The following is a 13821-nucleotide window of genomic DNA, read 5'->3' as shown; positions in this document are numbered from 1 at the left end:
AGGAGAGAGAGCAGAGACAGCAGAGAAAAGGGTCAGGCGGGGCGGAAAGAACCCCAGAACAGGCTGGGGAACAGCCCCTCCCCCTATTCCTTTGCCAAGCTGGGGCCCCACGGTCCTGCAGGAAGGGGTAGGAGCGTAAGGGAGTGCGCCATGGGGTTCTAGGGCGATTGACAACATACTGAGGTGATAACAAACTCACGTATGGGGCTACGCCTTAACTCTAGTCCTAGGTACCAAGGGACCTCGGCGCGATCCTGCGGCCAGCTCAGACCACAGCAATCAAGCGAATGGTGCGGTTAAGGGAGTCACACACTCTTGGGGGCGGGGGTCTTCCCCAGAGCAAGCCCTTAAAAGGTGTGTGCCTCACTTCATCACGATATTCTAGTTTCCCTGCGCATATCAGCGTATCAAGCTACCCTTGAGCTGCTCATCACAAGGTCAGCGGTTTGAACCCACCAACCAACCCATGGGAGAAAAAGGAGGCTGTCGGTTCCCATAAAAAAAAAAAAAACCCATATCGGAAATCAATTAGCTCTATCCTACTGGGTGGCTATGAATGGAATCCATTCAATACATTGGGCTTGGTTTTCCATGAATGTCTCAAAGCTGGCCAGACACTAGGCAGGAAACGTGTGACCTCTGCGGAGAACGGCCAAGCGCACAGACAGAAGCCGGAAGTGAGCAAAGCCGTGGGACAAACGGCAGCCCGTTAGACTTGCACTGCGCACCTGCAAAAGGCGTCCGCTAAGCTTGAGCAAACCAGGTGTGTGCCTGCACCACACACAACCCTGGCGCCGCCGCCAGGAGCTGCTGGGACGTGTTGGAAGAGGAGGAGGCAGGGCCCCCGCAGCCACCTCTTCCTCATCCTCTGCCTAAGAAACGCCATGCCCCTTCCCAGAGAGAATCCAGAACCTTCTGCAAAGTGGGCCACCGAAGGCAACGGACTTAAAAGGCCAACTTGATCGTTTGAACTCTTCTTCATCGTGAGAGGGGAGGTTTATGAGTCAGAACCAACTCCCTTGGCACGTGACAGCACCTCCAACCAGTAGCAGCAAGATGCCTGCTCGTGCCTATCCACACTCATCTTCGCCCAGGCTACCTGGCATGCTGGTGCAATCACTGGCTGGCGCTCCAGCAGCCAGCTGGGCCTATGAGGTGACCTTGTGACGGGAAGGATAGCTAGAACAGTGGAGCAGGAGAGAAGGATCCCGGATCTTTATAACGTCCATGGAAAGGCCTAAGGGTAGACTTCTCCCAAGAGAGAGACAAGCAATGATCTTGGGTGATGTCGTGGGCTATGCTTCTCAGGGGAAAGAGGAGGCTTTCTACTCCGGTCGAGTGTGACAATCTCAGAAACCCACAGAGGCAGTCCTCCAGGGCAGAGATGCGTGAGAAGGGACTCGATGGCAGTCCGGTTCATTAGGAGTTCCTGTGATATACCAGGGGCACCGTAGTAAACGGTTTAAGCATTGAGCTGTGAACTTCAAGGTCAGTGGCTTGAACTCACCGGTAGCTCTGTGGGGGAAGATGAGGCTGTCTGCCTCTGTGAAGACTGATAGTCTCGGAAGCCCTATGGAGCAGTTCTGCTCTGCCTAAAGGGCTGCTGAGGAGCCATGGTGATGCAGTGGTGGGGCTGTGATCCCAAAGGTCAACAGTTTGAAACCACAAGAAAGACGGGACTTTCGACTCCCATGAACAGTTAGAGTCTCGGAAGCACACGGAGCAGTTCTACCCTGTCCTAGAGGGCCACTATGAGCGGGCATCTATTCGATGGCAGTGAGTTTGGTTTGGGTTTGTTACAGCCAATCAAATTCTGCTCCATGTACTCACCGAAATGCACCTCCTCTAAGGGAAGTGGCCTTGTTGGGCTGGTTCTCTCTACGTCCACCTGCCTCCAGAGGCCAGCAATAGATCCAACACATCATACCATAACTCACGGCCATGGAATCCATTTCTGACTCACAGGGACCTACAGGACCTGCTGGAATGGCCCCCGTGGGTGTCTGAGACTGTCACTCTTTTCCAAAACATTTTCTTTTTACCTGAGCCCTGGGTATCAGCTCATTCCCCCCTCCCCTCCCTCATGAACCCTTGATAATTTATAAAAAAATTTTGTTTCGTGTCTTACACTGACTGCTGTCTCCCTTCACCCACTTTTCTGTTGTCCGAGACTAACTTTTTTTTTTTTTTTGAGACTGTAACTCTTTATGGGAGTCCAAAGCCTCATCTTTCTTCCTTGGAGCAGCCAGTGGTTGCGAACTGCCGACCTTGCAGTTAGCAGGCCAACTTGTTACCACTAGGTGATCAGGGCTCGATAAATATTCACACCACCCTGAGACCAGATAGAAGTAGATGGTGCCTGGCTGCCACTACCGAGGATTCTAATCAAGACCCTAATGGGTGGATCTGGATAGAACGGGAGAAAAATATCCAGAATAGAACTTCAATTCAGAAAGTGTCGGGGAATTTTTTATGGGGTCCGTTGAGACTCGAGGACTCTCCAAACTGCCCTCAGACACAATTCAGACCTCAAACTGAAGCCATCCCCACAGGGATACTTTTTAGCCCATTTAAAAAGGTCCGCTCACAAGATTAATAAGAGTACCCTCCCAAGCTTACTGTGCTCCTGAACCACCTGTCTGAAACCAAACAGCCAACAGAATTTGAGGCAAAGAGCATGGGGCCAGGGGAACGAGGGTGCCAGAATGGAAGTCTGGCCGTTGGCACAGTGGACGTCACTGAGCCACCTGTGGAGAAACTGCCGGACGAGGGCTTCATGGGCTACGTAAAGTCCCTCTTGGAAAAAAGAGGAGCTGATCCCAAGGGCTCCATAGAAAGTCAATGTCTAGAAAAGAGTAATGGCAAGATCTGTACAAATATGCCTGATACAATGGATGTATGGATGGCTATAAGAGTTGTAAGAGCCCCCAATAAAAGGATCTTTTCATAAAAATTAAATTAAATTAAAAAGTCCCTCCTGGAACACAGTAAAAATGTTGGATTAATGGCTCCTTGGGGGTCTGGCAGGGGAGGTTGGGGGGGAAATGGGGAGCTACTATCGATGAGAAAAGGGAACGAAGGGAAAGTTCTGCGACAGACGGTGGCGCTGGTGGTACAACTCTTCCTGATGTGATTGAACTATTGAATCGGGTGCTACATGAGTGATATAATTATATGCCAATAAAACTGTTGGTGGGGGAAAATCTTATCTTTAAAAAAAGAAGCATCAATGGAATGAAGGTGGGGGAAGACAGGCTGGGGGAAGACTCTATGGACAAAGCCCCCCAACATTCCCAAGAAATAGTCCTTCACCCAAAGCCCCCATTTTAACCGAGTTCTATTTATTTATTTATTTATGTCGATGCCGTTGATTGATTGACTAATGAACTTGTTTGTCAAGTTCACTGAAGACTCCAAGTCCACTCAGTTTCTGACTTTCTTTTTTTTTTAACTGGGTCATGATCGTGGGGGGAGAAAGCATGGAAGAACTAGAGGAAAGTCGTGTGTTTCGCCCATGCCACGTGGACTGACTGTTCCTGGCTGACTCCTTCCTTCCTTGTGACCCTCCTGTGAAGGCCCAGTTTTCCTTCTGTCGATTGATTGTTCAATTGGCCTTCTTCTTAAGCCTCGACCGGACCCCTTGCTTGCATTCCTGTGCCCCTGTACCTGAAGCTGGTAATGTTTCGGTTTCAGTAACAGGATATCGAGTAAGCAAGGTAAGCACGGGCTTCCTTCCATTACCATGTTAGTGCGTCATTAATAATCTACTTTAAAAAAAAACTGTATCAGATCATGTGACAGAAGAGTAAGCAAGCTTCTTGACCCATTTGTAGCGACCAGTTTTGTGCATTTTCCCACCACATCACAACATAGGCCGCTGCTCACTGCAGATGAATTAGAAAGCTCAAGGAAGCCTGTGCCTACCTGGCTTATTGGGTCCTCGGTCTCTGCCAGGAGGAGCCCTGGTGGCACTGTGGAGAGCGTGTTGGGCTGCTTACCACAAGGTCAGCAGTTCAAGCCATCAGCTGCTCTCAGGAAGAAAGACAGGGCTTTCTGCTCCCGTGAAGAGTTACAGCCCAGGAAACCCACAGGGCCAAGTTCTGCCTTGTCCTATAGGGTCGGCAACGACTTGATGGCAGTGGGTTTGGTTTGGCCCCCTGTCAGGGACTGTGAATCTGAACAGAGGCTGTGATTCTGTAGGCAGGGGCTGTGGGTTTGGGTGGGTGGGGGAGGTGCGGGGAGAGATGCCAGTCTAGCAGAATCTAGCAGAATCTCTGAGGCAGTGAGGGGGGAAGTGTGAAATGGTTCCCTACAGATTTGCAAGTAAGCACAAGTAGGCCCATGCTTACCTGGTTTACTGAGCACTCTAAAACTTCCTGTGTTGTATCAGGAAGCGGCTCCCCCCTCCTCCCCTAATAGAGAGAGGCAGTGAGTGGAGGGACAGAGAGGGAGGTGGGGGTCCCTCACCCAGGGTGTGCCCAGCATAGACACCATAGTTGGCCTTGGCTACCCCATTCTTGGGAGCCCTGGTGGCCCCGTTGCTAATGTAAGGTTGGTGGTTTGAACCCACACAGCAAGTATGCAGAAGATAGAGCTGGAAACCTGCTTCTGTAAGGCCAAAGGCCAAGAGAGCCCCACGGGGCAGTTCTACTCTGTCCGACCCATAGGACCTCTGACCAGTGAAGCGCGGGAGCAGGGACGTGAGGCACGCTCAGAGAAGCCGCCGGCCAATCAGAGAGGGGGGGGGAGGGGGATGGGTCGATCGATCAGAGGATGGGAGATGGCTGAGGGCAGGAGGGGGACCCCTTTGGGACCAGGGTGAGGAGGAGGTGAGGGGAAAGCGGAAAAGGAAAGATCAACGAAGGGATAGACGTGTGTGTTTCAGATTTGGAAGGGTTGAGAAGGGCCCTTGGTGACAGACAGGGGTCTCAGTGACAGGAGAGAGATAGGAATGATGGGGGGGGTTGCATCGCGGTGACAAGGGAGAGGTCCGGGCGACAGGGAGGAGGGGTCCCAGTGACAGGAGAGGAGTCAGAACAACAGAGGAGTTGGATTGGCCAAATGTCACAAGAAGCTCCCAAGTCCTGGAGCAGGGGGCCCCAAAGGACCAGCAGGACATGAAAGGGAGCGGACTGACCGCAGAGGTGTAGGTGTCTGTGACTGCTCACGAGGAACAAAAGGGGACCCAGCGATCCCGCCCAGAGGAAACATCCAATGAGCGTGCGCCAAAGGCCGGTGACGTCACCCGCTGCCAGGCAGGCTCCTCCATAGTGAGACCCCAGTAGGGCATTGGGGTTCAGAGGCAAGGAACTTGCTCTCAGAGAAGTGGGCTGTGTGTGTGTGTTGGGGGTAGGGAGGGTGTTGTGGAGAGAAGACTGAGATGTTAGAGATACAGGCAGAGCAGCTGTCAAAGACCGAGAAGGAGACAGAGACAGGGATGGGAGAGGCAGAGAGAAGACAGAGATAAAGACAGAGAGACAGAGATAGCGATAGATGCAGAGACAAGACAGATGGGGGAGAGACAGGGGAGACAGAGAGAAGCAGGAGTGGCAAGTCAAGGCCAGAAGGGGAGACGGAGCAAGATGGGGAGAGCGAGAGAAGTACTAGGCTGCTAAGTGAGGTGTGAGTGGTTTGAATGCACCCCTGAGCCTGCAGGAGAAAGGCCTGGCCACCGGACCCCCATAAGATAGCTGCTCTGAAACCACGTGGGGCGGCTCTCTCCTGTTTCGTGGGGTCACAATGAGCTGGAACAGACCCCAGAGCACCCAGCCACAGCAACGCCCCATGAAGGGTTTAGGAATGAGAAAAGGGCACAGACACCCCCCCACCCCCAGCCCCAAAGCTTGCTCCCTCCCCCATGCCAGGCTGCCTACCTCAGTGGCAAAGAAGCCCTTGGGCCGGTGTTTGCCCAGGGACGCCAGGCCACCAGGCCCAGGGCTCTCGCTGGCACTGATGGTCTGTTGAGCCGCTGCCAATATTTCATCCAGTTTGTCTGTGGTGGGGTGGGTGAGGGGGGTGGGGGTGGGGGAGACAGAGGAATGAGCTAGACAAAGGGACCCCTTAATTCTGTGGGTGGATAATCACATAATTATGTGTCAGTGGGAGGGGGGACCCAGGCAGGGCAAAAGGAGGACCCTTAGCGTGTGAGCAGGTGTGGGGCAGGGGCGGGGGCGGGCAGCAGACAAAATGCGTGGGCATGGACTGGGTCAGGGGGGTCCCGTAACACCCCACCCCCGCAGCCCGAGCAGCAGGGCCAGGGGACGTACTGAGCGCCATCTGATACACGGTGCGTTTTTTCTCCATGCTGGGCATCGGCGCGGGCTGGTGCTCATACTCTGTGGGCAAAGGGTGCGGATGAAGGCCCGGAGCGGCGCCCGTGGGCCGCAGGGCGGTGCGGGCTCGGCCAGTGGGCGTGGCCAGCGAGCGTGGCCCCCCACCACGGGCGTGTACACGCGCGAGGGGCCCAGGGGTGCGGATGGGGTGGGGTCCAGACGGGTGGGGGGGCCCTCCCGCCAGTCCTGTGCCCACTCACCACTCTTCTTCTTCCAGGGGGAGACTAGCTCAGGTTGGGGGGACGGGAAGGTGGGGGAGAGGTAGTAGAGGAGCCAAGAGTTAGGAAGTCAGGGGGCAGCGAGGGGCCCCCTCTCTGGAAATCCCGCCTCCCGCTTGGCCTGGGGTGGGGGCAGTCAGCTGTCCGACTCTCCTCCCTGTCAGGGGGGAGTAGGGGGAATTCCGCTCCCCCGCCCCTGTAAGGTCCAGTCGGTTCTCTGTCCGAAGGACGGGCTTCCTTTGCTTTTTGCTGGTTGGAGGGTGGGGAGTGTGAGGTGGGGGTGAGCCTAGAGGAGGAGGAAGAGACAGAGCATGGGGGTGGGGGGCCAGGTGGGAACAGATGGAGATGGGCTGGAAGGAAGGGGCCAGAGCTGCCCCCAGAGAGGGACATACACAGACTCGGAGGGAAAGCCCCCTAGCGGACAGAGACACGAGTGGAGTGGACAGAGCAAGCTTCATTCTCAAACCTTCCTCCCGCAGTGACACACACACACACATGCACAGACCAGAGGGTCTGACCCACAGCTTGGGGGACATGATGAAGACCCTCTGATGACTAACAACATTAACAAACTGGAGTGGGGGAAGGCAAGGTGAGAAGGGGAGGCCCGGTGACCTGCCCCCCACCCACCCCCCTGGCCCTCTCCCCAGAACCTGGGCCCAGGCCAGCAGTCACTCACCCATCTCCTCCAGCTCAGAGGTCATGGACTTAGAACGCAACGAGATGGCCGGGGGTGGGAGCCGCTTTGCCTGCTGGGGAGCTGAAAAAGTTGTGTGTGTGTGTGTGTGGGAGCGGTCGTCAGTACTCAGGTGTGCAGCCACCGCCCCCCCCCCCCATGACTACCCCTCCCTTCCCCCTTGGGGGCCCTAGAGCTCAGGGAACAGCAGCTATTGGCAGGAGCTGTAGGCTAAGTTCTCCCTGCCAATTGGCTTCTAACCAGCAGGATTGGGAATAAGCAGCCTTGGTGGGCAAGGTGGGGTAGGGTGGTGGGTGGTGGGTGCTGGTGGTGGTGCATGAGCAGTGTGCAGGAGGTAGGGATGGGTCCCTGGGGCTCTTGGAGGGTCTGTCCCACCCCACTCCCGGGCCTGCCCAGGCCAGTGGGTGGCAGAGGGGCACCTTTCTTGTGGACGGCTTCATCCATGTCTGGGTGCCGGGTGACCATCACCACCTTGACCATCAGAGTGTTGCCCCCCTGACGAATCATGTTCACCACCTGGCGGTGGCCGACCTTGACCACGTTCTGCCCGTTCACCTGCAGGGACCAGAGGGCAGCTGGTTGCTGGCTGGGGTCGATTGGGACTCGAGGAGACACCCCCCCCACCCCCAACCCCACCTCCCGCAACCCCCGCCCTCCACATGTTGTCAATGCAGAGGGGGCTGCCATCTGCAGGCCTGTCTTCGGAGGCATCCGAGAGTGGATTTGAATGGCCAACTTTCCCCTCAGCAGCCCAGTGCTTAACTGGGTGTACCACCCTGACACTCCTTGATAGCACTCAGGGCTATCAAGTTCATTCTGACTCCCCGTGACCAGATAGGACAGGGTCCAACTGCCCCTGTGGTTTTCTGAGACTGTAACTCATTCGGGGAGTAGAAAGCCTCATCTTTCTCCTACAGAGGAGCTGGTGGTTTCAAACTGCTGACCTTGAAGTTAGCAACCCAACACCTAACTGCTACATCTCCAGGGCTCCTCACAGATGGCCCCAGACTATACCAGGTAGGTGAGAAGGAGGGGTGTTTCTGTCCAAAAAGTCCCCAAGGAGGTGCCCCTCCACCCTGAACTTTTACATAGAAATCGTGGCGACTGCGCTCTGCTCCCTCCAGCCCTCCCCACCTCCAAGCACAGTCCCCTCTCCCACTCCCAAACAGCCTCACCTTCCTGAAACCCTGCTGGGGAAGCACCTTGCCCTACTCCAGCCTAAACTCTCTCCCTCCTGCATCACCCAGTAGTCTCCTGTAAAGCGACTGGTGGTTTTGAACTGCTGACCCGTGGTTAGCAACCCAACCTGTAGCCCGTTTTCTCATGGGTTCCCAAACCTATTTGCCCTACCACCTCCTTTTCAAAAAATAAAGTAAAATGACTCAGCACACAAACACTTTTGTACCACAGCCCATGATCCAGGATCAGGTGTAGGGATCGGCCTTTGCAGCCACCCCACTTCCCCGCACCCCTCCAGATCATTCTGCAGAAGAAAGAGGAGGCTTTCTACTCCTGTATAGGGTGACAGTCTCAGAAACCCGCAGGGGGCAGTTCTACCCTGTCCTATAGACCCACTGGGAGGGGGAATCCACTCTGACAGTTGAGTGTGGCCTTTTGCAGTTTTTATTTTTAATTGCTCCAGCATCCCCCAGTGCTCACTTTGGGAAATAGGGTGATAAGCCACCAAGCTCTCCCTGAGATGACCCCAAAAGGCCTTTCAATGGAATCCTTTAAGATTAAGAGGCTGCCCGAGGGACTCAGGCCAGGGGACAGGGGCAGGGTGCTGGGAAGCAGAGAACGTCTGGGTGCCAGGCAGCCTGATCTTGTTTAGAACATGGAGAAGTGGTCTTCTGGGTCTTGGGAGAGAGACACAGTGACAGAGATTCCAGGTTTGTGGAAGTTGAGCTGGAGGCTGGGGCGTGGAGGACTCCCCCTGGAGACTGCTGCGTGCTGGTAAGATAATTCTAACACATAGCGAACCCTGTGTGACAGAGCAGGACTATCCCACAGGGTTTTGCAGATGAATCTCAAGGTCCACAGTTCAAAACCACCATCAGATCCAATGGAGAAAGATGAAGCTTTCTGGAAAGATCAAGCTTTCTACTCCCAGTGAAGAGTTACAATGTTGAGAACCACTTCTTCCCTGTCCCATACGGTTGCTCTGTGACTCAGAATGAACTTGATGGCGGTGAGGTTTTTGTTTTGTTTTGTTTTATATCATCGTGGGAGCAGATCGCCAGGGCCTTTCTCCTAGGGAGACATGGGGCACGTTCAAACCCCTAGCTTCTTGGTGACCAGCAAAGGACTTTCACCGCTGGGCCACTGCGGATTAGGGTTCCCTAGACTGTGAGACGTAATGGGGTGGGGGCTGCTGTTTCCCTCAGGCCTCCTGGGAAGTAGGCAGCCAGGGCCTTTCTTCCGAGGAGCTTGAGTGGTAGGGGGCCTCCAGTCTTTCTGTCCCGTGGGCCTCACCTCGATGAGGAAGTCGCCCATGCGAAGTCCAGCTCTCCAGGCCACGCCCCCTTCGTCCACAGACTCCAGGTACTGAAGCGCCGGGAAGGCCGGGGTGGGGGTGAACTCCTCGATAGGGGTCTGCGCTGCAGATGGGGAGGAGCCGGCGGGGTCGGAGGGGAGGGGGTGGAGAGGCCGAGCAGGGGATGGGGTTCAGACCCAAGTCACAGAGGCCTCACCACAGCTGAGGGACCAGCACGCACCCCCGTGGGGGCATCCTACCCAATGTCCCTGATCCACGCCCACTTGGGCCCTCTCCCCCTTCCCTGCTCTCCCGTTCCCTCCCTGGCCGGCACTCACCCTTGGCCCCCCGGAGCACGAACCCAAACCCCTCACTGTCCTTCTTCTGCAGCAAGACTGTCTTCTCCTTGATGATGTAATCACTGGCAACAGGAGGAGGCAGGGTGGGGGAGGGGAAGAGGTGCGAGGTGGGGGGATGGATGGAAGAAGGGATCATGAGACTCTGAGCCTGTGCCCCACCCCCAGCTCCCAGCAAACCAATGATACCCTGCCTACCCCCCACCCCATCCCCGGAGCCCCAGTTCCTGCATGACACATGGCATCTTTGAGAATCTCTGTCACTTACTCTGTCAGGGCTCACAGCAGCCCTGACAGGCCTCCCCCTCAGAGCTCGGTGCGTGTCCGCCCCCACTCACCACTCACTCACTCACTCATTCATCCCTCTGTGTGTCTCCAACCACCCAGCTATTCAGCAGGCCGCACCCTGGATCAAGTCCCCCTCACCCCCAGCCACTTCCTGCCTGTGACCCACTTCCTGCCTGTGACCGTGAGCCCAAGGCCTCTTGTACCTCAGCTTCCTCATCTAGGAAAACAAAGATCAAACCAGTTCCCGGGAGGGAGGTGTGGAGACTCCAGGAGGCCCTCTCTCCTACACCCCCCCTTTCCTCTTTTCCTTTTTAACTTTCTCTTGTGAATTGGGGGAAGGGTTACAGAGCAGATGGGATTTCCATTCAACAGTTCACATGCATGTTGTTCTGTCTGCATCGCAATCCCCACCGTGTAAGGAAACGTCCCCCATCCTCCTGGGCTTCTGGTTTCCATTCCGCCTCCTCTCCTACTGCTCTCTGCCTGCTCAACGTTGTCCTCGGGCAAATGCAGCCCTTCTGATGGTGAATGCCTGAGGCTTCTAAGAAGTGCATGCCTTCCTAATGTTATCATTTCCCCTATAGGCTCTCTATCACTTGGCTGAAAATTGAGCCAAGGGGCCAGTTCAGTTCCAGGCTTAGAAGGTGACTATGGACCAGAGAGTCTCCAGGGTTCCACCGGTCTCCATCTGACCAGTATATATCTATATCTATCTATCTATGATTTTGAGGTTTTTATTTTTATTAAAAGATCATTTTATTGGGGGCTTTTACAACTCTTATAACAATCCATACATCAATTTTGTACATATGTTGCCATCATTCTTTTCTAGACATTTACTTTCTATTGAGCCCTTGGCATCAGCTCGTCTTCTTTGTCCCTCCCCACCTACCCTCACGACCCCTTGATATAAATTATTTTTTATAATTTATCATAAATTATAATGTTCATATTTCATACCAACTGCTGTCTCTCTTTCCCCCTGGTTTCTGTTGTCCATCCCCCTGGAGGGGGTGTGTGTGGTTAGGTGTCCATCATTGCCGTTGGTTCCACCTGCCTCCCCTCCTCTCCCCCCAACCCTTCTGGTATCGCTGTTCCCATTCCTGTTCCTGGATTCCGTGTGGCGTGAGCTCTTATCTCTTATCTGTACCTGTGCACATGCTCCGGGTCTAGCCCACAGGGAAAGGCTGGACTGGGATCATGATAGTGGGTGTTGAGGAAGCCTCCAGGAACCAGAGGAATATTGTGTGTTTCATCCATGCTTTACTGCACCCTGGTTGACTCATCCCTTCCCTGTGACCCCTGTTTCACATTTTCCCCCAGCTCTACCCAGGACCTTCTAGTGTGATGCTTTCAGAGCAGGTGATCTATGTGGTAGCGGGGCACCATCTAGTTCTGATCTCCGGCCTGTGGAGGTCTAGAGATTTCAATGGCTGCTTTGGGGGGAAGTTAGGCTTTGGGGCACTTAATTAGCCATGCGTGCCACTCAGGATGCCTTTAGTGAGGCACCAGACCATCCCCATGTTGCCTGGGTGCCTTGTATGGGATAGGTAACACAGTGCCTGGCATAGGTATCTCACTTTAAGCCAGAAGGACAGGCCATCCTTCACTAATGCCTCTCCCCACTCCTTTTGTTGCCATCATGTTCCCCCCCCTTCCCCACTCCACAACCATGGCGACCCCACACACCGTAGGAACGGACCTTCCTGGTCCCCAGAGTTTCATCAGCAGATTTTGGGAAGTAGATGGACAGGTGTTGGTCTGGAAGCTCTGCTGAAACCTGCTCATCACTCCCCCCATACCATCCAGTCACGTCTGACTCATTTTGGACCCCACAGGACAGGGCAGAACTGCCCCTTGTGGATTTCCGAGACTCTAACTCTTTACAGGAGCACACACCCTCATCTTTCTCCTGCAGAGCTGCTGATGGATTAGAATGGCTGACCTTGCCATTGGCAGCCCAACACCTAGCCCACTGTGCCATCAGGGCTCCTAGCAACACCCAGTCCCCCACTGACAGATAGGTGGATGGGGGCTGAGCAGAAGGTGCCCTGGCCAAGAATCTGATCCAGGTCTTCGGCTTGGAAGGCAAGGATTCTACAGCTGAACCACCACTGCTTCTCTGTCCCACCCCAACCCCCACATACGCCTTCACTCTATACAAGGGGGGGAATTCAGAAAATGTGTGGAGAAATTCCATTATCTTTTGGTTACATCTTTCCACTAAGTTTTTGAAACCCCTTCCTATCTGAATATACCCACCCATGGCCACGGAGTGGATTCTGACGCTTGCTGACCTTCCAGGACAGAGGAGAATGGCTCCTTAGGGTTTCCAAGACTGTCATCCTTGATTGGAGTGGACAGCCCCATCTTTCTCCCTTGGAGCCACTGATGGGTTTGAACTGCTGACCTCTGTGGGTATCAGCCCCATGCCTAACCCACTCCACTGCCGGGACTCCTTATGTAGACATATGGTATCTATTGCAGAAGCATCTTCCAACATCCTCAAGCATGGTTAACCCATGCCCTGCCCAACGTGGCGGCCACTAGCTATTTACACTGGAATTAGCTCAACTTTGATGTGAGCACTCAGTTCCTGGTCCTCACTAGCCACATTCCAATAACAGTCAATGGTCGTTAGTGGCGACCACCCTGGCACAGCGGAGCCCCGGGTGGCATAGTGGGTGACAAGCTGGGCTGCTAACCACAAGGTCAGCAGTCTGCACTCACTAGCCACTCTGAGGAAGAAAGAAGGAGACTTTCCATAGTCCTGTCAAGGTTTAAAGCCTCCAACACCCACAGGGGGCAGTTCTATCCTGTCCTCCTGGGTCACTATGAGTTAGAATGGACTCAATCTCAGTGAGTTTGTTTTCTGTTTTGTTTGTTTGATTTTAATCACCCCAGAGCGCTCCGTTGGATTTTGATGACTTAAAGATCCCCTGCTTAGAGCCGAGCCAGGCAAGGCGCGGGATGGCACTGATGAAACATATACCTCTCCTCTAGTTCTTTAATGCTTCCTCCCCTACCCCACTATTATGACCCTAGTTCTACCTTACAAATTCGGCTAGACCAGAGCATGTACACTGGTACAGATAAGAGCTCAGAACACAGGAAGTCCAGGACAGATAAACCCCTCAGGACCAATAATGAGAGTAGTGATACCAGCAGGGGAATGGGAAGGTGTGGAAAAGGGGGAGGATGGGGGAACCAATCACAATGATCTACATATAACTCCCTCCCAGGGAGACGGACAACAGAAAAGTGGGTGAGGGGAGACATTGGTTGATGTAAGACATGAAAAATAATAATTTGTAAATTATCAAGGGTTGTTCATAAGGGACAGAGTGTGGGGAAGAGGGAAATGAGCTGATACCAAGAGCTCAAGTAGAAAGAATGTGTTTTGAAAAGAATGATGGTAACAAATGTACAAATGTGCTTGACACAATGTATGGATGGT

General features: G+C 54.1%; 1 protein-coding gene across 1 annotated transcript in view; it reads right to left on the bottom strand.

The window, feature by feature from the left end:
* The window catches only part of SHANK1 (SH3 and multiple ankyrin repeat domains 1), a gene marked incomplete at its 3' end in the record, with an annotated part of 70077 nt that overhangs the window by 13927 nt on the left and 42329 nt on the right, over positions 1 to 13821 (bottom strand). The window contains exons 15-22 of the mRNA XM_045292615.1: positions 10059 to 10141; positions 9720 to 9844; positions 7667 to 7802; positions 7230 to 7310; positions 6533 to 6556; positions 6267 to 6335; positions 5874 to 5992; positions 4268 to 4412 (exon numbers count right to left, since the gene is read on the bottom strand). Of these exons, the coding sequence (XP_045148550.1) occupies positions 4268 to 4412; positions 5874 to 5992; positions 6267 to 6335; positions 6533 to 6556; positions 7230 to 7310; positions 7667 to 7802; positions 9720 to 9844; positions 10059 to 10141 (782 nt within the window). The remainder of the gene's footprint in view (positions 1 to 4267; positions 4413 to 5873; positions 5993 to 6266; positions 6336 to 6532; positions 6557 to 7229; positions 7311 to 7666; positions 7803 to 9719; positions 9845 to 10058; positions 10142 to 13821) is intronic.

Source organism: Echinops telfairi, unplaced genomic scaffold, assembly GCF_000313985.2.
Source record: "Echinops telfairi isolate 266 unplaced genomic scaffold, ASM31398v2 ScPeMD7_655;HRSCAF=1070, whole genome shotgun sequence".
Lineage (NCBI taxonomy): Eukaryota > Metazoa > Chordata > Mammalia > Afrosoricida > Tenrecidae > Echinops > Echinops telfairi.
This window is presented reverse-complemented; position numbering and strand designations above follow the sequence as displayed.